At 39.7% G+C, this 25,874-nt stretch overlaps 2 protein-coding genes across 2 annotated transcripts; both read left to right on the forward strand.

The window, feature by feature from the left end:
• The first annotated feature begins 2,035 nt into the window (after nucleotides 1–2,035).
• LOC137262034 (uncharacterized) lies at nucleotides 2,036–6,482 on the forward strand. The gene is made up of 2 exons (XM_067799827.1): nucleotides 2,036–2,259; nucleotides 5,558–6,482. Exons 1-2 carry the CDS (start codon nucleotides 2,036–2,038, stop codon nucleotides 6,480–6,482), a joined length of 1,149 nt encoding a protein of 382 aa, XP_067655928.1.
• A 9,837-nt stretch (nucleotides 6,483–16,319) lies between these two features.
• Nucleotides 16,320–20,375, forward strand: LOC137262035 (fucolectin-1-like). Its single transcript, XM_067799828.1, has 4 exons — nucleotides 16,320–16,332; nucleotides 18,953–19,171; nucleotides 19,441–19,671; nucleotides 20,092–20,375. Exons 1-4 carry the CDS (start codon nucleotides 16,320–16,322, stop codon nucleotides 20,373–20,375), a joined length of 747 nt encoding a protein of 248 aa, XP_067655929.1.
• The last annotated feature ends 5,499 nt before the right edge of the window (nucleotides 20,376–25,874 follow it).

The following is a 25,874-nucleotide window of genomic DNA, read 5'->3' on the forward strand; positions in this document are numbered from 1 at the left end:
CTCGTGTTTTCCATCAAGGTAACAAACGTGAAACACTGCATCACCATTATTTACTGACAATAATCATTTTGTATTCCAAGTCACGTGTTAACAGCCAGTCATTCACTCATGATTTGTGTATGAAGATAATGAAATGAGGAATGTGAGAATATGAAGTATAGTCGAACTATGCATTCCGACTATTGTCAGGAGGCATGTCTCCGGCGACGTTGAATCAGATATATCACAATAGGTGCATTCGGCGCAGGAATAATCTCTCTATTTCCTGTCTGCATGACTAATTAATGTTAGTGATACCGACGCCTCTATCAACAATTATTCTGTCATGACAGACAGACATTACACTTCACCATCTCAAGTGAAGACACCAAACACGTGTGGACACACACACACACACACACACATACACACACACACACACACACACACACACACACACAGAGAGTGAGAGAGAGTGAGAGAGAGAGAGACACCACACACACACACACACACACACACACACACACACACACTAACACACACTAACACACTAACGTGGGGACAACCGTGAAGAATCTATTATTCAAACCTGTCATGCACAGGCTTTCAAGCACCCGATGGACATCGCGACCATGCCTGCTCTCTGTGTGAAATGTAGGCCTTGTAGGGGTTAATCGGTCATTGTGTACCTGGGTAAGTTATTTGTTAACTGGGCAATTTAGTAATACCACTAACGCGTAACCACTAACAAATCCAGCATACTTTAGTACTCTTGTATAATTCAACATATCACGTAAACCCGCCATCAATGATTTTAAGGAATGGGCTTCTATATATATAGCTAAATATCACAACCAAATCTTGTAACTGAATATATACTACTAAGTAAAAGTAGATATATTAGTTCATATTGTAAATTCATCTGTAACTAAATAATCTCTCAACGAATTCATAATGATATTAACCTTTAAGGTCAATACTTGTTTGTGAAATGAAGTACGTTATTTTTCTGTTTCAAGTTTCACTGACATCGATCTGCATCTCTGGAAGACAATCAATAGATCGGGTTCCTCGAGCATATCGATCGCCTCGATCTGGAACGCAGCCTATGGATCAGAACTTCCGAACATATCGATCCCCAGGAACAAATGTCATGCGCCATGCGGCGGACTCAGGTAATAACTTAGTGGTATTGGCTGTTACAAAGCAGGTGCTACATCGCCGGGACAGCATGGAGATAACGGGTGTTCAAATATGTTGGATAATACTGGCTCTTGTTGGCGAATGTAAGTATTATCATCAATGTCTAAACTTCACCTGCTGTATTTATATACGATGGGAGTAGTTTAAATTGTTCAAAGCTTGTGTGAAGGTTTTGTAGTTATAGTTTTGTCAAACCACGGTATATTTATCTTTTTATCACATAAGAGAATAGTATGCACTTTGGTTTCGTTACAAAAAACTTTAGATATTTCCGGTTTTTGTAAGGTTTTGATTTGATATGCTTCTCCACGCTGTTCCGGTAGACATTCCGCTCACATGTCGTCAAGCTTGTTTATAAATATTCATACACCAGCAGAAAAGTTAGGCTGCTCCTTCTCGTCCTTGGTCACGAGGCATGAGTCCCAAATCTGTGGTGTAGAAAACAAAGCTCAGCATTTCCTGAAAGTGTAACCCTTTGTTGCCAACGGACAAAAATCATGGCATATTAGTGGTATTCGTAATATTAGTGGACATTTCATTGCATGTAAACTCAGCAACAAAAGTTCTTGTGACATGGATATTTTTTTAATGAATGCTAACTTTTGTATACAGATCATCTAAAAAAAGGGTTCACGACACTATGTCACCGCATCCAAACGCATCTGTCAAGGTAATGTGTGCAAATCATAAAAAGTGACTTTGTGAAGAATATGTTAGACTGTGGATATTTATACCTGAGTAGTGGAGAGAATGTTTTATTCCTGAAAACGACACGTTGGAGGAGTGCAACCTGGAAAAAAACATCAATTGTCTCAGCAGAATTAAACAATTGCTATTTCAAGGCTAACAGAAAATGAACGTTGGAGAGTTTGAATGGTCCAGTCCAGTTCTCCACAAAGAGAAGTTGATTCAGTGTTCATCGAAACCCAGTGTGGAACGTCTGGCAAACACCAACAAGCAAATCACGTCGGAGACCGTCCTGGTAGTGGTCAACCCCTTAACGACCCAACGTCAAGATAGACACACCATCGGAACCACTTCCAGCCAAAACCAGTTATCGCAGAAACCTGGACTGAGGTGGATACACACCATAAGCCGTTCGTCGATGTTTACGGCGTTTTGGGATCATTGAGCGACGTCCATCAAGACGTCCGATTTTGACGTTACAGCATCTACGTCTACGTGGGCAAGGTCTACGAAGGTCTGGGGTGAAAATTACCGCTACACACACAAGACAGACCTTCTTACCATCGCTGGTAATCTGACGGGGCAGCGATGTCGGTATGAGGCCCTAAAGCCAGCCGTTCTACCGTTCATACAGCATCATGCTAGTTGACGCTAGAACAGGATAACGCCAGACCCCGCCAGGATAACCCCGTAGTGTTCAACGTTTTCTGGCTCAGAACAATGCTGATGTGCTTCCCTGGCTAACTAAGTCACCGGTCATGTCGCCCATGTTGAGCACATTTGGGGTGGAATGGAAAGACGCTTGTCTGTAACGCTACAACAACTGCAACGACGCCTTCGTGATATCTGGGACAACATCCCACAACGATACCACAAACAGCTGATTCATTCCATTTTGTGTTGCCAGAGTCAGCTCTACTGGTGGTCTTACTCGGTATTAGATTGGGATTTTTTTTGGACTTCATTTTACCCCCACAGCATTCAGATTGGTGTTTTACCCTGTATCCTTTGCCATTAGCAGATCAAATGTCTGTTTTATGAAATAAAAGTGTTTGTATTAGCTTTGTTTTCCTATGTGTTTTTCTATACCATTTATAATAGCGTCACAACTTTTGTTGCTGAGTATTTTACAGACATTGGCACGTGAGTGAGCTGCAATGTGCCCTAGCCCGTGGGGTCCCTTTAACTTGTGAAAACGTTAGTTATGTTCCCGACACGGCTCATGAGTATATCAGTAACGTCTCCCATAAACCCGGGTCACAGTTAGGACATTCTTGGCAATAACCATGTCTGTTCATCTGATGTCTGGCGGGTCTCACTTCTACAAGCTACCTTTGGGAGGTTAAAAAGTTCGTGGAATTGACTATCTAAAGCTGTGCAAGATACCCTAGTGATATCACGGAGAATTCTAAAACTGAGTACACTAGAGACACCAACGAAAGCAGAATTCACACACTCCTGACCTAGTACCCAGTGATTAATAACTTGTTTCGAAATTTGAAGTCTCACTTGATCGATTTGCCAATGATGACCTCGAGACTACGAGGGAAGGCCGAAACGTTTTGAGAATTTCTCATATCATCATGGTATCTCTCTTCAAGATATCACAATATTCATACTGTTTGTTGGAAGTAGTTGACACTTTCACAGGTTTATGTTTAGATATAACTTTTATTGTTAAAAAACCCAAACAATTCACCACGTTGTTTTGGTTTATACAAACAATCCATGACATGAAGACCAAAACTTATAAACTGATGTCATCCTCCGTTAAAAAAGAGCACTTAGTCATCATATAGTCACGGTAGTTCTTTCTTGAAAACATGAAAATATGCCACACTGTTACCCAAAATCTGCTATCCAAAATGTTTTTTTTTAAAGATGATGGTAACAACATTGAGAGAGTCATGTTTTTGTATGGGAAACCAAACAATACTTGTCTTTTTGTTAACTTGATAATATTCATTTGTGTTTGCCGATTTTGCCAAATTTCAACTGTTTGCCAGATATGATTAACTTTGCTGGAAGACAAGAACGTGTTGGCAGGTGTCTCATTTTCGTTTTGGCAAAAGCTGCATTTCGAATTGTCTGTATATCCAATCTTAAATAACACTTTTTGTTGTCGGTAAAATATAATGTAACGTTATATATTGAAACCACTGTAGTTTACTGTCATTGGTATATCTAAATGGCATGTTGTTATAGTTGTTCCAGTCATTAGATAAATCTTTGTTGTTTAAAGTAAATTGCTCCCAGTTTTTACAATGTAAATGTTTGGTGTAATTTCTGACAATAATGTTTTGTAACGCTGACTCCCAAGGAGATGTTTAATATTTGCAGGTAAAACTGGGCAAGGTATTTTGGCCCAAATCTTTAAATCTATGTTAAGTCTTCAGATATAGTTACAGTGATCTAAGAGACCGGTAGATGTTAAAATAAGTGTTCAGAGTAAGTTTTCCAAGCAGCATCATTTACGTCAAGTAAACCGTTGATGCAACGAACTCCCTTGTCAAAACATAGTATATAAAAGACAAGGCGCAGTTTCACAAAACTCTCGTAAGCCTAAGATCTCGTAACGTTTCTCGAACCCTCCTATACTGTAACATAAGAAGAACAAATGCTACGAGAGATGTTACGAGATCTTAGGCTTACGAGATTTTTGTGCATCCTACACAAATGTTTTTGTTGTACCAGAGATTCTTGGCAAGTGCATCCTCTACATCATGGTCATGTTAAAACATGAAACATACAATTTTATGGCATAAGAATGAAGATTTTTATGGATATCAACTTCTTTATGAGAGAACACAACGTTTCGGAGTTAATGCTTACTCCTTCATCAGGTGATTGAGAAAGGGATACAGAGGTGTATTTAAATGTACAGGTAAAACAATAACAAAGTAACAAGTGGAATGAGTTAACGAAAGCTAGTATAAACAAGCACTGATAGGAAGCCGATAGTTAAGATAACAATGATGGAAGCCAATGGTAATGCATTACAGTTGATTGGATATGTTTACATAACACAGATACGGGGTAAGGACGATGTACATGATTGGGGATAAGGATGGAAGCCAATGGTGATACATTACGCATGATAGGATGATGTACATAACACACGATAGGGGGTGAGCATGTTTACAAACACAAGTACAAACACAAGTAGGTAAGGATGTACTCGGGTAGATTGTCTATACATGAATTACATAGATAGAATATACACAGGTAGATGAGATTAATTTATCAATAAGTCCCAGGCACTTGGTAGGTACACTCCTTGGTCGCGGTTGATGGCTGGTTTCTGTCTCCGGATCTCGATGGCCTCTTGCAGTTTCCTTTGGCGCCAGTTGTTGTTGTTGGTAGATAGTATCCTAGTGTCCTCCCATCTATTTGAGTGTTCAGGGTTCTTGAGAATGTGTTCAGAGATGGCCGATTTGTATTATGTATTTTCACTTCTAAATGGCATTCAAAGACTTGAATTTTATGGCACTTCTTTAGATTCTTACAATCTGTATCAAGCTAAAAGCTGGATCATTTTTGGCTCACCGGCTTCAAGAATGCCGATTAAACAATGGCCAGATTCATTTCAAGATATACATTGCCACCAGGCAGTTAAATCTAATAATATACGTGTTACAGTAAATGTGTAAAATCAGTCAGTTAGTACATTGTCTGAAACTTTCAACAGAAAGGTTGACGACACCTTTGTCATCCTACGTCAAGACCAAGACCCAGTTACCCTCCTGCAACACCTCAACCAACAGCACCCCCGGGTCAAGTTCACCTTAGAAACAGAAACAAATGGCCAGCTTCCCTTTCTAGATGTCCTTGTAACTAGGTCCCCAGACAACAAGATAGAAACCAGTGTCTACAGAAAGCCAACCCACTCCGACCAATACATTCATTTCGACTCCAACCGCCCCCTGAAAACCAAAACTGGGATCATCTCTACCCTCACCAGACGGGCCATAAACCTCTCCTCCAACAGTCCAAGTGCAGAAATAGAACACCTCCGCCATGTTTTCACCAAGTTCAACCACTACCCACCAAAGTTAGTTGGTAAAATCATCAGATCCACGCTCCACCCGACAAGAAAAGAGCCCACCAACAAACCTGAACCAGCACCTATCCGCATCTCTTTACCCTTCATTGGAAAAACCTCCTACCACATCAACCACCTCCTAAAGCAACAAGCAGGCATTGAAACCTACTTTACCAGTTCTACAACGCTGAAAACCATGCTCAAAGCGAATGGCAGGAACACCTCTAAACAACAACAGCCACCGAAAGGTGTCGTCTACAAAATCAACTGCGACTGTGGCGAGGCATATGTAGGTGAAACCTCCCGGCCCATAAACATCAGAATCAAAGAACACTTATCATCTACAACCAAATCAGATCGGAAATCTGCTATATCCGACCGCATCATCAAATGTCCCAATCACAGCATAATTTGGGACAGTGTAGAGATATTATCCAAAAACCACAAGGACTTCACCCATAGAAAACTGGCAGAAGCAGTTCAAATCAGGAGACACAAGCCCTCAATCAACAGAGATCAGGGATATCTCATCCCAACTGCATACAATGAACTCATAAAAATAACAGATTAGAGCTCACCAGCCACCATTACTAATTACCCTATCAGCCATGTATATTTTTGTCACAGCTACAGCCACTATTGGCTTCCTCTTATTGTCTCATCATTACTACCACCCATTGTTGTTGTTGTTAATCCCCCGCCTTTGATTCATACCTACGTGTTGTTATTACTTTATCCCTGTCCATGTATATAAGTCTGTTCGGTGATGTATTTACTCCACTCATGCTTGACAACGGTATAAGGATCCATACCGAAACGTCGCATCATATGCAATCAAGAAGTTGTTATCAATTAAGAATCTTACCTCTTAGGACTGAACCGATACGTAAATTGTCTGAAGGTAATGATCAATAATCTGGCGATCGGTTGGAGAACATTATACCAATACCGACATTGAAAAGACCATCGGCAGAGTCATGCTAGGTTTACATTACTGAGGTGTTAGCAGAGAAGAGACGGTAGACCACGACAGACAACACCAGCAGCAACATACAGTGTAAAAGAACCGAGTGAGAGACATGGCTTGAGTCACTACACTTATTATGATGAACCTGAACAAGCATGTTGTTTCCTATGAACTGTTTGGACGAACAAAGCCCCAAGAAGATATGAAAAATATGAACCCCAATATGTTTGCCCGTGTAGGTAATAAGTTTTATGTGAGTGCACGTGAAACAACGGCCGTGCTAAGATGAGAGCAAAGAAAACCCGTGGATAATTAGCGCTAAATTGATAAGGTCTATTTATTCCGGCATAAATGATGCGATACCAATGCTGGCATTTAACAAGGGAAATGACAATAAACAAAAGGAAAGCGGGAATGAAACCAGGTTTAACTAGTTATAATCCAAGCTTAATTAGTGGTAGCAAGCACCGATAATAAATTTCTCAAGTCCCAAGCTATGTAGATATGTTCCCTTGTCACGGTTCATGTCAGGATGAGATCTCCTGATGTCGATCGTAGGTCACTAAGGTAAGGTGCGATGTTAAAGAAAGCAGAGTTAAGGTTCACCTCAGTATAGGATGCTTCTGGAAAGGTGAACCAGTTCTTGGTGTTGGATAGGACTTCAGTGGGTTCCCACATGATGGCGTGGCCTTGATTCTCAATGATGCGTTCGGAAAATGGCTGATCTCGTTTCGAGTATTTTTGTACGTAGTTTGGTGTTGTTTGAGGGTTTCACATGGGCAATTATGTGCTTGCATTAACCGCGAAAGGCCAAAAGCCACTCTGCGAAATCCAGTCTTCAAGTGTGTCATACAGCACAAGTCTGCTTACATAATGAATGTGAACATGAATATATTACTTTTCTGTTCTACATAAAAAGAGAAAGTAGACACTTTGATAAAGTTAACGGTGTGTAGAACAATACGGGGCTTTCCCACTAATACGGACTACTTTCGATTGGTAACCCTGTTGTCTCGAATATTGCTAATGACAATACAAAATGTCCTTGTGGGGAATCGAGCCCGTTTCTTCGGCGTGACGAGCGAACGCTTCAACCACTAGGCCATCCCCCGTGCACGTGAGGGTGCACATACTCGCCAATACACCAATACACCAGAAGCCATCTTCGTACCTTATGTGAAATACCTTGATTTTATTGGTCGATGACGCGTTAGCAAGCGTTCGTATCACCCCTCCCAGGAGGGTGACAACCGGTAAAATTACTGCCCGCTGTCACGGTGATCACCAAACTCTTTGCCGAGAAGCTCTAGCGCCAACAATCGAAACACGTCATAATATGACCCATACAGTGGCTGGAGTTAGAGAACCGTTCGATTAGCTGTTTTTGAGTTCACTATGAACACATTTTTTATCAACTTTCATTGCTTTATATAAACTACATTATACATTGAATCGTTTACACACTGAATTTAAACAACAATAGCCCCTATTTGTAGCGGTTCTAAGCTTGTCAGAAGATGCTTCACTGATTATGAAAATCCAGTAGAGAGACACACGCCATTTTGTTTACCTGTCATATAGTCGGTAGGGATCTTCAAAATAAAATAAGATGATATTTTGTACATTGAACATGGCGGCAAGATATAGACTTTGAATGCCTCTCCCTCGGGTAATACAGTCTGGTGGGCGCCTTTCTGTAGCAGTGCCACCCCTCGCCTACCTATGACGAAGAGTCATACATCAGATCGCATTACCCCCGAGAGAAGCATGCAACTTGCAACATCCAAATGTATTGTTCCAGGGACTGATGAATCTCATCCCCATGGACTATACCGTATCCAACGATAGGGTCGAAATTAAACTCTTGATACTTTTAGAATGCCATTGTTATGATACATCACATTTTTACTGACTGCTTGTTTAATGGACTGTTTATTTCTACTTACAACTTGGGAATCATCACTTATCAGTATGAATGGATACATTGCCATGACAACAGATAAATATGCTGAGGTGGATGGTTCCCTGTGGACCCTCTGTAGAATGCGTCTTCAGCAATACCTTTGCTAGTTGAAAAATGGCGACCATGTGTCGGTGGATGAAGGGATTCTGGTAGTTTGAGTCACATGATTCAGGAACCATGTTCCTTTTGTCCAACATACGACTTTGACTCTGACTTCACCCTGACTGGTGGTAGAATGGGTCTGGTTCTCTCAATTATGGTCACACCATGCCCTCAGCATGGGACATGTTAATGTTGACTTTTTTTCCTGCTTCAGATGGATGTTGATACCGAATGATATTCAACTTCTACTAACAGTGTATGTTTGCCTGAAGTCCTATGCCTAAGGCAGTCAGTCACTGGCCGATCTGGTGATGCTGACATCCAGATGATGTATATCTCCAGTTACCTGCAATGGGCCGAACAAGCCTGACATTTAGTTGGTAGACAAATTACATAGCTTTTGATTCTGTACGACACTTAAAGAATGGGATTAAGTTATAACTGGCTGTTTGAATAGTAAAAAGACAAATTTATTTAGCAGCATTCATTTGGATTATGAGTGAAAGCTTGTGTTAAGAATAAACATGAGAATCGTTTGATTCATGCACATATTGGTGTTCGACAAGTTATTTATTCTCCTTTCTTGCCAATGAATCAGCAGTGCACATTGAAAATATATGCAGAAATGACATTATGTTACATCCTTATGTAATGATTTATGGTGAGCGGCCAGGTTTCGTATTAGTATAAATTTACCAGTTGAAGTTATCAAATATTGATTAAGTATGTCCTCTTTTCCTTTGCTAAAGAAATGATGGTCTTGTTATCATAGTAATTGACACACAAATTGGGTAACGAACACAAACAATCTTTTATTTTCCACGGACTTTAATCACCTACGGTATGAACAGTAAGTTTCCCTCAAGGTTTATTAGTGTATATACGAAAAGACTGAAGGATATATACAAACAAAACTGGCTTGAAAAAACTTTTCTTTTGTGATTATCGTTCGTCTATTAAACCATACATTTACCAAGACTTAGAGTAGGTTGAGCACTTGCTCGCTGCTCATCACATGACTCGTGGATTACAACTGGTAGATGTATGAAGATAAATAGAGAAGATAGATTATGTAAATCACGCATTAATGGCTTATACAATGAAATCCTTTTGGTTCATATGTCCATTATATGACAAACTGCATGGAAAGTACCTTGAAGAATTTGATTAAATCTGTCCATCTATTGGTGAATGCATCAATTCTTTGTTACACTTCGACAACCATGCTAACCATTGCGAATGTTGCTCTGCTTATATAATACGCATATACGTCATAATTGTATAAAACATGACATCAGTGTCATATGTAATACTCTCTCTCTCTCTCTCTCTCTCTCTCTCTCTCTCTGTGTAAATTTATGTGCCTGTGGCCTTAGAGTACAGAATAACAATGGGTTGCCACATTCCATAACCAAAGTTTATTTTTCAAATTTCCAAAATATATTCTCGCACACCTCTATCAGAGACCATGACTAAATCCTACTGTTCGTGATCTTGATAATCATTGGTTATAATGCGTTAACTGATAAAGCTGGCGTTGCATATATAGTTTGCGAAACTCTGGCCAAACACTCTTCCTCATTAAATTATGTCCTCGAGTTTCAAACAACATGAAATAACAGGACAAAATCAATGTTGAAAATTCTAACATATTATTTTCATTACATTTGTTACATATTGCCCTTGAACAAACTCATGATACAGCAACGGGGGCTGATTACTGTTCTTGTAGAGCATGTGCCCGCTTCATGTGCCGAAACTCTTGTAGAAATTGTTCATCAAATAAGGACCTTGGGGAATTTTCTTCCCTAGTTTAATGTCATTGTTTGTCCCACTCCAAATCCTGTCCGTGGTGATAGAGATCCATCAAATTACAGTCCATCTTTACCATGCTGTGTCGATGAAAACAATGACCCTTCTTAAATATTTGAATAACTACCGATCACTTACTACGATTAGAATCCTTTGTTAACGTTGCTATTGTAACTTCACAATGCATTGTGTTCTTTGATTAAGCGATACTACCTGGGAGCACGCCATGATTTACATGATTTTGGTTTGAGAGGTCTTTTATATTTATATTTTTTAACAATGCAATCTTAAGTGTGAGCGGGGTCAACAGCTGTGAAAGCAGTATGTTTTCTGTCAGGTGTTTATTGGGAATCTACACCTGTGCCCTTCTAAGAAACCGCCAAATTGGATTTTGTTTTTGGAACCTTTTAAGGCTCTGCCACTCTGATGCCGACCATTAGCGTTAGCACTCAGCAGGAGCAGGTTGCTCCTCATGAGTGGCCACAGTGTTGTAAATGTGTGAACGGAAACTTGGCATTATCCATTACATGTAGTTGTTCATCAAAATAATCCATATTTAGCGGTTAGGGATTCATATCAGGTCAATGTCCAACCAAACATACTAGTAGCTGTCGTAGTACCTAGTTCGCACGGATGATTCCTTTATGGTGTACAATGTACAACATGGCTCCGTTAAGTAAGAAATAATTGATCGACACAATGAGACTACATACATGTGCAATGTGATAGAAAGATAGATTCCTCCATGCGACATACTGACAGGGCCTCTTGGGGTTCAGTATTGATATGGAGGCATATGAACTCAGACACGATGTCAGTTGAATTAATGTACAACAGAAGACGACTGATTGAAACTGTGTTTTACACCACGTAACAAAACTGAAGCTGTACGAAGGCGTTTTCTAAATAATCGATTGGAATCAGATATTCCTGTGATTGACAACATGATTATCGACCCGCGTTTAAAGATGAAGCATGGTCGGGTATTACCACAGAGTATATTTAGTTGCTTTCTTTAAGAAACTTAGCGCTTCCCTTAGATGTATTCCAGCAAGAACAAGGACGAAAAGCCCAGAAAATGGCTTCATAAATGGGGTTATCTGAGCGAACGAGAGAGCACGACACCACCCCACCGCTTATCCAGTTTTTCTACTTCAGACAGACAGACAGGCAGACAAACAGACAGATAGACAGTTTTATTCAATATAAAGGCTCATGACCCAAAATGCAATTAATTTGTCATTGAATAATTAAAGTACACATAATAATGTAATCAACGAATATCCTGATTTGGCTGACACATTTCAAAGCGTTACAGAATGGCACTCTCATATTTATGTTCTTATTGTTAAGAATGTTAACCAAATTTTGTTGCTTTTGATATACCAGTATATCTTCAAAGGTCGATAGCAACTCCCGAATTACATCTAAATTTGCCTTGAATGTGTAAGATTCTGACAAACGAAGCTAGAATTCTTGCTTTGGTACCTGTTACAACAAACGACACTACATGAAATGATGTTTTCCCAAAGAAATTGCCATTATTTATCTTAATTCACATTTTTACTGAATGCAAACCTTGATATAATCATGTTAATGCTTTAGCGAATGTGGTCCACTTGTGGTTAACACACACACACACACACACACACACACACACACACACACACACACACACACACACACACACACACACACACACACACACACACACACACACACACACACACACACACACACACACATATATATATATATAAATTAGTTAACACATAGGAATATGCCATCCGCTGCTACCAACGGATGTCCGAGGCTAGTTCACAGGATTGGTGACAGCTGTGATAAACCACAGTTACTAATATTTATGAACGAATGGTCTTTTGTGGGGTCATTCTCAAAGGTCTTACCAAGGTATTAAATAGCAGAAATGAAAGGTTAAATCCACTAGCCAAATAATTCGCACCAAATCACAACACAACCTTGCTGGCTGGAATCAGTAACGTACACTTCGACGAAGTATGTAAACAGAAGAAAATAATCCAGCCTGTGACAGAACATCAGAAACTTGCCACTCTAACCATTAGAAAAATACCCATATTTAGTGGAGACGCCTTACAACACAAGCCATTTATAAGAGCCTTCGAACATGTCTTAAAAGATAAGATCACTAGGCCCAAGGATAGGCACTATTACTTGGATCAGAACACCAGCTGTGAATCACTTGCTAAGAACCTGCATTCACGTGAATCCGGAAAGTGGCCATGAACAAGGCACTGAATGTCATTACTACAGGAACGACAGACGTGGGTGAAGATAAGACGACGTTTGAAGATTGGTGACATAGTGGACAATACAGCACCTACAAACTGCTGGTCTTGGGTTTTGGACAGACCTGTCAGCAAGCTATGCTTTCTTCTTGGGAGTGACACGTAATCTGTGTTTAGAGACTGTAACTCCACAGCGAGTTTGCTGTGGGACATGGACTTACACGCTCGCTTAGTTCATGCATACTGAAAGAAACTAAGATTGGAGCTCAGACAAGTTGGAATGTCCTTTGTTATAATACCCAGTTGTTAATCAGTGTTTGTAGTATAGAATGCCATTGTTTTCAAGCACAAAATCGGTCTATATAATTTCATGATATTTGCTACATTCAGATGTAAGTAACACTTAGGGGCAGGAAGGTTAGAGCCGCATTTAGGCATTTGTTGTATAGATAAAACATTATATTTGCCACCCCTCGCCTACCTATGACGAAGAGTCATACATCAGATCGCATTACCCCCGAGAGAAGCATGCAACTTGCAACATCCAAATGTATTGTTCCAGGGACTGATGAATCTCATCCCCATGGACTATACCGTATCCAACGATAGGGTCGAAATTAAACTCTTGATACTTTTAGAATGCCATTGTTATGATACATCACATTTTTACTGACTGCTTGTTTAATGGACTGTTTATTTCTACTTACAACTTGGGAATCATCACTTATCAGTATGAATGGATACATTGCCATGACAACAGATAAATATGCTGAGGTGGATGGTTCCCTGTGGACCCTCTGTAGAATGCGTCTTCAGCAATACCTTTGCTAGTTGAAAAATGGCGACCATGTGTCGGTGGATGAAGGGATTCTGGTAGTTTGAGTCACATGATTCAGGAACCATGTTCCTTTTGTCCAACATACGACTTTGACTCTGACTTCACCCTGACTGGTGGTAGAATGGGTCTGGTTCTCTCAATTATGGTCACACCATGCCCTCAGCATGGGACATGTTAATGTTGACTTTTTTTCCTGCTTCAGATGGATGTTGATACCGAATGATATTCAACTTCTACTAACAGTGTATGTTTGCCTGAAGTCCTATGCCTAAGGCAGTCAGTCACTGGCCGATCTGGTGATGCTGACATCCAGATGATGTATATCTCCAGTTACCTGCAATGGGCCGAACAAGCCTGACATTTAGTTGGTAGACAAATTACATAGCTTTTGATTCTGTACGACACTTAAAGAATGGGATTAAGTTATAACTGGCTGTTTGAATAGTAAAAAGACAAATTTATTTAGCAGCATTCATTTGGATTATGAGTGAAAGCTTGTGTTAAGAATAAACATGAGAATCGTTTGATTCATGCACATATTGGTGTTCGACAAGTTATTTATTCTCCTTTCTTGCCAATGAATCAGCAGTGCACATTGAAAATATATGCAGAAATGACATTATGTTACATCCTTATGTAATGATTTATGGTGAGCGGCCAGGTTTCGTATTAGTATAAATTTACCAGTTGAAGTTATCAAATATTGATTAAGTATGTCCTCTTTTCCTTTGCTAAAGAAATGATGGTCTTGTTATCATAGTAATTGACACACAAATTGGGTAACGAACACAAACAATCTTTTATTTTCCACGGACTTTAATCACCTACGGTATGAACAGTAAGTTTCCCTCAAGGTTTATTAGTGTATATACGAAAAGACTGAAGGATATATACAAACAAAACTGGCTTGAAAAAACTTTTCTTTTGTGATTATCGTTCGTCTATTAAACCATACATTTACCAAGACTTAGAGTAGGTTGAGCACTTGCTCGCTGCTCATCACATGACTCGTGGATTACAACTGGTAGATGTATGAAGATAAATAGAGAAGATAGATTATGTAAATCACGCATTAATGGCTTATACAATGAAATCCTTTTGGTTCATATGTCCATTATATGACAAACTGCATGGAAAGTACCTTGAAGAATTTGATTAAATCTGTCCATCTATTGGTGAATGCATCAATTCTTTGTTACACTTCGACAACCATGCTAACCATTGCGAATGTTGCTCTGCTTATATAATACGCATATACGTCATAATTGTATAAAACATGACATCAGTGTCATATGTAATACTCTCTCTCTCTCTCTCTCTCTCTCTCTCTGTGTGTAAATTTATGTGCCTGTGGCCTTAGAGTACAGAATAACAATGGGTTGCCACATTCCATAACCAAAGTTTATTTTTCAAATTTCCAAAATATATTCTCGCACACCTCTATCAGAGACCATGACTAAATCCTACTGTTCGTGATCTTGATAATCATTGGTTATAATGCGTTAACTGATAAAGCTGGCGTTGCATATATAGTTTGCGAAACTCTGGCCAAACACTCTTCCTCATTAAATTATGTCCTCGAGTTTCAAACAACATGAAATAACAGGACAAAATCAATGTTGAAAATTCTAACATATTATTTTCATTACATTTGTTACATATTGCCCTTGAACAAACTCATGATACAGCAACGGGGGCTGATTACTGTTCTTGTAGAGCATGTGCCCGCTTCATGTGCCGAAACTCTTGTAGAAATTGTTCATCAAATAAGGACCTTGGGGAATTTTCTTCCCTAGTTTAATGTCATTGTTTGTCCCACTCCAAATCCTGTCCGTGGTGATAGAGATCCATCAAATTACAGTCCATCTTTACCATGCTGTGTCGATGAAAACAATGACCCTTCTTAAATATTTGAATAACTACCGATCACTTACTACGATTAGAATCCTTTGTTAACGTTGCTATTGTAACTTCACAATGCATTGTGTTCTTTGATTAAGCGATACTACCTGGGAGCACGCCATGATTTACATGATTTTGGTTTGAGAGGTCTTTTATATTTATATTTTTTAACAATGCAATCTTAAGTGTGAGCGGGGTCAACAGCTGTGAAAGCAGTATGTTTTCTGTCAGGTGTTTATTGGGAATCTACACCTGTGCCCTTCTAAGAAACCGCCAAATTGGATTTTGTTTTTGGAACCTTTTAAGGCTCTGCCACTCTGATGCCGACCATTAGCGTTAGCACTCAGCAGGAGCAGGTTGCTCCTCATGAGTGGCCACAGTGTTGTAAATGTGTGAACGGAAACTTGGCATTATCCATTACATGTAGTTGTTCATCAAAATAATCCATATTTAGCGGTTAGGGATTCATATCAGGTCAATGTCCAACCAAACATACTAGTAGCTGTCGTAGTACCTAGTTCGCACGGATGATTCCTTTATGGTGTACAATGTACAACATGGCTCCGTTAAGTAAGAAATAATTGATCGACACAATGAGACTACATACATGTGCAATGTGATAGAAAGATAGATTCCTCCATGCGACATACTGACAGGGCCTCTTGGGGTTCAGTATTGATATGGAGGCATATGAATTCAGACACGATGTCAGTTGAATTAATGTACAACAGAAGACGACTGATTGAAACTGTGTTTTACACCACGTAACAAAACTGAAGCTGTACGAAGGCGTTTTCTAAATAATCGATTGGAATCAGATATTCCTGTGATTGACAACATGATTATCGACCCGCGTTTAAAGATGAAGCATGGTCGGGTATTACCACAGAATATATTTAGTTGCTTTCTTTAAGAAACTTAGCACTTCCCTTAGATGTATTCCAGCAAGAACAAGGACGAAAAGCCCAGAAAATGGCTTCATAAATGGGGTTATCTGAGCGAACGAGAGAGCACGACACCACCCCACCGCTTATCCAGTTTTTCTACTTCAGACAGACAGACAGGCAGACAAACAGACAGATAGACAGTTTTATTCAATATAAAGGCTCATGACCCAAAATGCAATTAATTTGTCATTGAATAATTAAAGTACACATAATAATGTAATCAACGAATATCCTGATTTGGCTGACACATTTCAAAGCGTTACAGAATGGCACTCTCATATTTATGTTCTTATTGTTAAGAATGTTAACCAAATTTTGTTGCTTTTGATATACCAGTATATCTTCAAAGGTCGATAGCAACTCCCGAATTACATCTAAATTTGCCTTGAATGTGTAAGATTCTGACAAACGAAGCTAGAATTCTTGCTTTGGTACCTGTTACAACAAACGACACTACATGAAATGATGTTTTCCCAAAGAAATTGCCATTATTTATCTTAATTCACATTTTTACTGAATGCAAACCTTGATATAATCATGTTAATGCTTTAGCGAATGTGGTCCACTTGTGGTTAACACACACACACACACACACACACACACACACACACACACACACACACACACACACACACACACACACACACACACACACACACACACACACACACATATATATATATATAAATTAGTTAACACATAGGAATATGCCATCCGCTGCTACCAACGGATGTCCGAGGCTAGTTCACAGGATTGGTGACAGCTGTGATAAACCACAGTTACTAATATTTATGAACGAATGGTCTTTTGTGGGGTCATTCTCAAAGGTCTTACCAAGGTATTAAATAGCAGAAATGAAAGGTTAAATCCACTAGCCAAATAATTCGCACCAAATCACAACACAACCTTGCTGGCTGGAATCAGTAACGTACACTTCGACGAAGTATGTAAACAGAAGAAAATAATCCAGCCTGTGACAGAACATCAGAAACTTGCCACTCTAACCATTAGAAAAATACCCATATTTAGTGGAGACGCCTTACAACACAAGCCATTTATAAGAGCCTTCGAACATGTCTTAAAAGATAAGATCACTAGGCCCAAGGATAGGCACTATTACTTGGATCAGAACACCAGCTGTGAATCACTTGCTAAGAACCTGCATTCACGTGAATCCGGAAAGTGGCCATGAACAAGGCACTGAATGTCATTACTACAGGAACGACAGACGTGGGTGAAGATAAGACGACGTTTGAAGATTGGTGACATAGTGGACAATACAGCACCTACAAACTGCTGGTCTTGGGTTTTGGACAGACCTGTCAGCAAGCTATGCTTTCTTCTTGGGAGTGACACGTAATCTGTGTTTAGAGACTGTAACTCCACAGCGAGTTTGCTGTGGGACATGGACTTACACGCTCGCTTAGTTCATGCATACTGAAAGAAACTAAGATTGGAGCTCAGACAAGTTGGAATGTCCTTTGTTATAATACCCAGTTGTTAATCAGTGTTTGTAGTATAGAATGCCATTGTTTTCAAGCACAAAATCGGTCTATATAATTTCATGATATTTGCTACATTCAGATGTAAGTAACACTTAGGGGCAGGAAGGTTAGAGCCGCATTTAGGCATTTGTTGTATAGATAAAACATTATATTTGTAACTTCGTCAGGGATTCTGTGCGTGTGTGTGTGTTAATGTGTATATAAATTAGTTTAGATATAAGAATCTGCCAGCCCCTGGTGCCAGCGAATGTCCGAGGCTATTTCCCAGGATTGGTGACAGCTCTGGTAAACCACAGTAACTAAGCTTTATAATTTGTGTCTTTTGTGGGGTCTTATGCGTTCTGACCAGTGTCCAACAAGGAAGGGTGAGAAAGTGGCAGGGAGCTTTAAGATACCGAAGAAGTAAGACGTGTTTCTTAGAGAGCATTATAGGATTTTGTGTTGTGGGCTCTGATTTTTCCAACCTATCCAGCATCTATCCAGCCACTATCCATCCACAGTCCAACCGCTGTCCAGTCACTGTCCATCCAATGTCCATATAATATTTCATTGTGTGGATTGCATTTAGAAGTGTCATAAGTAAGTCTGAAACTTGTGAATAAAGGACATTTAAAGCCACTGGATCGGGTGAAACTTTTACATCCTCTAAACCCCCCACCCCCTCCCAACAATGGGATAATTTAAGAAGAAGGATGCCAATTAAACAGTAGCAGCTGATTGTGTCTATCCTATTTCCAGTTGGTTGGTGCAACATCGCACTGAACAAGCCAACCTACAGCAGCACCGACTATGACGGAAAATCATCTTCCTCTCACGCCGTGGACGGTAACCTCGACGCGGTGCGCAGTCACAGCAGCTGCTTCACAAGCTCTGTGACATCGCCGTGGTGGATGGTAGACCTCCAGGGGAACTACAGAATAACAAGTGTCACTATACAGCGACGAAGCGATGGGTTTCGTAGGTTCAATGCACATCTGTGTGATAAGAGATAGTCTCAGTCACTTAACGTCGCCTACAACGCAACCATTCAGGATGTGGTACAGGATAGTTCTTTGTTAAATTTGACAGGCAAATTTGAAATCATATCTGCTCTGCGTACGCAATTTCAGTTCAATTCTCCAACCACAATTTAACTAATGGCGTCCCATTTACAAGCTTATGCATGGTTCCACGATGTGCACTCCCATTGGTCTGTATGTTGTCAGTCATTTCTCTTTTTCCATCAGAATATCGTCTCAGAGACCTTGCGATCGTGGCGTTCAGAGAAGACCCCCAACAGAATCCATCGGCGGCCATCATCCCCTGCACGGAAAAGACGGGAACCCTAGGGGCCATGGACACACTGCCCTGTGATCAGCCAATAGTTGCCAGATTTGTCAAGATCCATTATTTACCAATTTTCACGGAAATTCTGACGTTGTGCGAAGTCCAAATTAGCGGGGATGTCTGTAGCAGAGGTGAGCTGGTATTGTTTTAATCCACAGTCGGGAAAGCACCTGTTCTGATTTCTCTACAACAAATGATGCACTGATGCATCGATAAACGATAATCGATAAAGTCTGATATCAATGTAAGGATATATAATTTTGAAGTACACCTAAACATTTCGGCTGCAATGGTAAATTTTGAACAAATTAAGTTGGTTTGACTATTCATTCTGTGGATACATTCTAAGAGAGGTGCAAATATCTTATCAGTGATACCGGCTTGTTTGACAATACACTTTCAACCAAAAAGTTAGTAAAAGCATTATCAAGCTATGTGTACTGGGAATACTGCAATAACAAACAATACAAAAAAAAACGTGAATATTCAACAATTTTGAAACTGTTCGATCACATGCAATGGACGTTTTTTAATGAGTTTTTCCGTTACAGATATTACAAAATGCTTCAGCACATCTGTGGACATCGTCAAGGGGATGTACTTGGTGGTCGACTCACCCGACATGAAAGTCGTCAATGATTCAACTGTGAACCACTGTAGCAGCAAGTGCTATCGTGAAAAATACTGCCACGGATTTAACTTGAACATTGCCTCAAAGACTTGTGAACTCGCGTTGAAAAACCCAACACAAATTGTGTCGGATACTGGCTTCTTGTATGGTGTCATGCCGTCATGTTTTCTGTATTGCAGTGGCCAATCCATGAACATCTGTTAAAGGGGTGTGTATATGTAGTTTAACACGGCCTCGATATTTCCGTTATATCACGGCTGCCTGATGAAGGTGATGATGGAGGTGATCCTGTGGTGGAAAGGATGAAAGGTGTTATATCCCTACCATGCTGATGAAACCAGCAAATGAGTGAGATTCATTTTATTCCGTTTTAGCGAAATATTCCAGCAATATCACGGCGGTGGATACCAGAAATGAGTTTCACACATTATGGCGGTTAGACGGGCGAACTCTTGAAACCCTTGTCAGGTCAAAACACTGATCAAGAACAGTCTTGTTTCCTGTTTACTGGATTCCGTACTATCGCGCAACTTAGAGCGATAACAATCCCAAAGCAGTGGTGTCCCCCGTATCGCACGAATATTGCTATAAGCGGCGTTAAACCACTACTCACCCACTACTGATTCACCCACTACTGAAGACCTGCTAAGAACATATTCAGATAATCAGTATGACAAACCGAGTCTCGGGGAAGAACGAGAATTTCAACAGCAAAATACGTCACTCTGAGCGCTTGGCTTGTGTGTCAAACGGAGTTTGTCACGTGTGAATGATAGTATTGAATAAGAAGGCGATATCTTCTCCCCGTTGAAAATCAACATTGATCAATTGCGGAGTATGTTTACAGACGATTAGGCCGCTACAGATATTTTCCAAATATTTTCAGGTTTTATTTAAGGTACGTAAGTGATTTTACGCTCTTGGCAAGTGGAAGGAAATGATAGAGGTGGAATGTGATTAGTCGGTTAAAGGGAGGCAACTCGTAGTAGCCTTTAACAACTAAATTCAAGACCATTTCTGAAAGGGTGACAACTGCACTGCACCGAACATGGCGGCAGGTAGATCGCTTGTCGACTATTCCCTCGAATTAGCAGTCGTCTACTAGAATTCAGCCAATTTTCAATTTTCAGAAAGCAAATTCAGTCCATTCAATGTATTTGCACTATCAGGGAGCTTATATAAAGAGGGAGAAGAAACTCCTCGAAAAGCCCCTGAACGTGTGTCTCGGGTCCTTACGTAACCAGTGTAGCCAATTTGGCGGCAATGTAGTATTTAAGATTGAGCCTGGTTTATTTTCAACAGCTGATTAAATTCGCTGAGTGTTGTTACAACTGAAATCCTACATGTTGAAGATACGGTAAGTACTTTGTCACTTCAGTTTAAGTCAAATAATTGGTATTGGTGTCAGTATTAGGACAGTAGATTTGTAGTAAAGTTTCAAGTCGGTATGTTATAGCTCACTGGGTTCCATTCTCGATTCACCGCGAAGATAGACTACATTGTGCCGAAAGAAACGCCTTTCACATATTTGTTTAATTTTTCGAAGGGAAACATGCCTTTAGTTGAAAGGTAGTTGCAAGTAACAGTGATAGTTTTATGACTTAAACAAATTATTAGGGTGTGTTTGAGGTGTGTGAAAAATATGACATATCGCCCCGTTCTGACCCGTCATTGAAATGCTACACACCGTTGTTTGAGTGGTTCTAGTTTTTTCTTCAAAAACATCTTTCACATACACACGTTCTTATGAGGGGAATATGCTATCAGATAAAATGTGTTTTCAAGTAATAGTGATAGTTTCATAATCTAAAAAGAATGTTAGGGTGCATTTGAGGTGTGTGAAAAATGTGACATATCGCTCATCTCATCCGATATTCGACAAGCGATCTTCCTGCAGCCATGTTGGATGGCAAGAACATATAATAATTAGTGTTTCCTTCAGACCACAAAAAGGGCAGGGTGAAGTTTCTACAGAATAGGGCACCCTAGTTTGAAAAGGGCACAAACCACAATAGAAACCAAAACAAAATCATCAGATTGAGCCTCATGTATTATTAACCTACAGTCTCCTTTGCTTTTTGTCTCAGGAAGCTTTTCACAACAGCTTCCAAGTCGGTGTCATTGTTACTGTCAGTGTTTAGGCTGATCATAAGATGCTTGTTACAGTTGTTGACTTTCAGTCTGTTTCTCTGCTCCGTCACACACAACTAGCAAGTATGGGGCAGGGCGCAATAAAAAGAAGGACAGGGCGCCAGAAGAAAAGGGCAGGGCGCAGCGGCCCTCTAAAACGCTCTGGAGGAAACACTGTTACTTGTTTTCATATACATTGACAATGTCTAGTGGTATGCTCGCAATATGGAATATCCCCTACATATTTAATGGTATATTTGAAATATATTTGCCTGTTTAATGTATTATGAGTATTGTGTTGAGATAACATTTGGACCAGCTATAATTGAGCCTGTGAAGGATCTTATGTTATGTCCCCGTGGCCATGTCACATCCTATACAGAATAAACCTATTGTACCAATTCTTTTTCATACATTCGTCCGATGTGTTGTTCGGAGACGAACACGCACATGGCGCTTTGTCTGCATCGTGTGAGAGTGGGTAGGACGTGCACACGTCATGTATTTGACATGTAAAGTATACGAAATGTACTGCATATAACCTCAGTCCCCTTTATGCAATGATGTGAAACACATAAAGTGAAACAATGGATAAGCTTACTTCCCTTTTCACAAGAATGTGATACGGCAGAGTGGCTTACTTCCCTTTGTACAATGACGTGAAACACACAAAGTAATACTGAAATAAGCTTACTACTTTTTTGCAATAATGTAAAACACACAAAGGAATACCGCAGACAACCTTACTTTCCTTTGTACAATAATATTAAAACACAGAAAGAGATTCGCAGACAACCTTACTTCCCTTTGTACAATAATATTAAAACACAGAAAGAGATACCGCAGACAACCTTACTTCCCTTTGTACAATAATATTTAAACACAGAAAGTGAAACCGCAGACAACCTTACTTCCCTTTGTACAATAATATTAAAACACAGAAAGAGATACCGCAGACAACCTTACTTCCCTTTGTACAATAATATTTAAACACAGAAAGTGATACCGCAGACAACCTTACTTCCGTTTGTACAATAACATTAAAACACAGAAAGTGATACATATACACCAAACGGACAAACGCATCCACTGCAACGAACCAGAAACACCTGAACATGTCCTGTCACACTGCACACACTACAAGCAACACAAAATGGAGCTCCAGAGTTCACTGGATACAAACATGCAACTAACACCACAATCATTCCTGAGCTCACTAAAAACACCAAGACCGCCAAAAGCTTAGGTAAAGTTTTCTATTCCAATCTAGACTCCTAGGTAGCATGTAATCGTCCATCACCCATTAGTGCCAAAGTGAGAAAAGGGAACCGGTACCCTTACCCACATAACCTGATAAGAAGAAACAACAAACACTAGCTGAACTACACCATACTTCCTTTTATAATCGTATTTTTACTAAAATAATTTTGAATTGAAGGAAAAATAACCTCTTGGTGGAGAGATCGTCTACGCTGTGGAATGTACTATATTTTACTTGTTTCCGTGTGAATATGCTTGTTCTGTTAATATGGTCAATTTTAATACAGAAAGGGCTATTTACTGTTAGTTATTCTGTAATTCTGTAAATGTGTTATTTTACTATGTACCGAGATGCTGTGAAGTCATTTCTTAATGAGTGAGTGTAGTTTTGCGCCTCACTCAGCAATATTCCAGCTATATGGCGGCGGTCAGTAAATAAACTGTCTGAACCAGACAATACAGTGATCAAGAGCATGAGCATCGATCTGTGCAATGAGGAACCGATGTCATGTGCCAACGAAATCCGCGAGTCTGACCACCCGATGCCGTTAGTCGTCTTTTACGACAAGCATGGGTTACTGAAGGCCTATTCTACCCCGAATCTTCACGGGTCTGAAGTCATTTCTAGATCGATGATGAATTATAGAAGTTCTCCAGGTAAATCTGATGTGTTTAAGCTGTCACAGCATGATGACAACAGATAGTGCGTGATTGTTGTAATGTGCACCATGTTCATGTAACCGCCACGATCTAAAGTTGGGTCGTTGGGCGGTTATAAAAACAATTTAGATTCGTTCATATTTGCTTTAGAACAGAGACAAACACGGTTACCTGTGTAGAAGTGCCTATACGAAATATGCCTTTGGTAAAGCAGTACATTCTAATGTTTTTGGTAGTGAAAAAATACAAAATAGATACAGCAAAATCAGATCTCCAGATTTTTAATGCGTAACACAGATTCTGCTGTCGAAGCAAAACTGGCAGAGGAATACCCAGGAACATCAATAGAGAACTAGGGGCGCTCGATATGATTGACAATTTCGATATAAGATCAAGTCGCAGAGGATATTTTGCACTTCTGTTTTTCAATATAATTACCATTCACCTAAATACACTTATTGCGATTGTCCGCCAAGATTTCAGTACCACTTTGATAGAAACCCAATGATTTGCCCTCGCACTTGATTGGTCCTTTCATTTGCCGGAACAGGCGATACTCACTTGGGGTTAGACACCTTGGTCATTAAGAAGGCTTGTCTATTCTTTAATATGTGATAGTGTGTTTATAAATGGCATGTAATAAAGAGTGAGTGAGTGAATAAAAATTTATCGTCACATCGGCAGTATTCCAGCCATATCGTGACGAGAACGATTAATTACTGCTGTTAGTGCTAAAAGTGCTAAAAGTGGTGACCAGCCATTAAAACGAAATGTGACCAACCATATTTAATATTCAAAACACTAAATGTTGTGACTCAATAATAATTATTACCTAATTAAAAACACAAATATACAGAAAATACACACTCGTAACACTGCACATTAATCAATGGCAAATTATAAACACCTGTCAACGAAGGACAGTAAAACCAAGTAGAATATCACAGAAAATGTAAAACTAGTACTTAAGTCTGAAACAATTCAACTAAGGAGGACAATACAATATAAACATGGGCTATAGATTGCCAACAACTGAAGGTAGATCACCATACTAGGGACCATGGGGACTTACATTACTTTGGCTACCTACATGGACCCTAGCTGGATTTACACCATCCCTTCAGCCATTGGCTTTTATGCGGAGAATTAACCATACATTAAAATGACAAAATGCTACGATTAAAAACCTACATCAAGTGCTGCCGGACTTATGTACCCTCTCAGGAGGACAATAATTTTATGGTGCTTTAACCCCTTTGGGGGTACAGCCACTAACAAACTGAGTTACTAATTTAAACTTCCAACTATAAAATATCAATCTATTTACAAATCAGTTAACAGATCTAATTCTTTTAAAAATCCTATGATTAAATGTGAACTAGTATTGTTAAAAAGATCCTTCATTGTTCTTGAATTGAAATAGTTGTCCCTTGTGATGGAATACTCAACACAGTCAAGTAAGATATGCTTGACTGTGATTCTTTCATCACAAGGGGTGCAGAACGGAGGATCCTCACCTTTTAGCAGATATCCGTGCGTGTACCTTGTGTGGCCAATGCGACATCGTCGCATGATGACCTCTTCAAAATCTGGACTGACATCCCAAATAGGTGTGACCAATATAAGGTTTTATCGCATGTAATCTATTTATAC

The sequence above is a fragment of the Haliotis asinina genome, chromosome 14 (genome assembly GCF_037392515.1).
Source record: "Haliotis asinina isolate JCU_RB_2024 chromosome 14, JCU_Hal_asi_v2, whole genome shotgun sequence".
In the NCBI taxonomy this organism is placed as follows: Eukaryota; Metazoa; Mollusca; class Gastropoda; order Lepetellida; family Haliotidae; genus Haliotis; species Haliotis asinina.

Excerpts from the sequence above, each read along its gene's own strand:
- LOC137262034 (XM_067799827.1), top strand. The coding sequence starts at position 2,036 with ATGAACGTTGGAGAGTTTGAATGGTCCAGTCCAGTTCTCCACAAAGAG. Across the intron at positions 2,260-5,557 it reads TCGCAGAAACCTGGACTGAG|AAAGGTTGACGACACCTTTG; the intron begins GTGGATACACAC and ends AACTTTCAACAG.
- LOC137262035 (XM_067799828.1), top strand. Across the intron at positions 19,172-19,440 it reads GCGACGAAGCGATGGGTTTC|AATATCGTCTCAGAGACCTT; the intron begins GTAGGTTCAATG and ends TTTTTCCATCAG. Across the intron at positions 19,672-20,091 it reads CGGGGATGTCTGTAGCAGAG|ATATTACAAAATGCTTCAGC; the intron begins GTGAGCTGGTAT and ends TTTCCGTTACAG.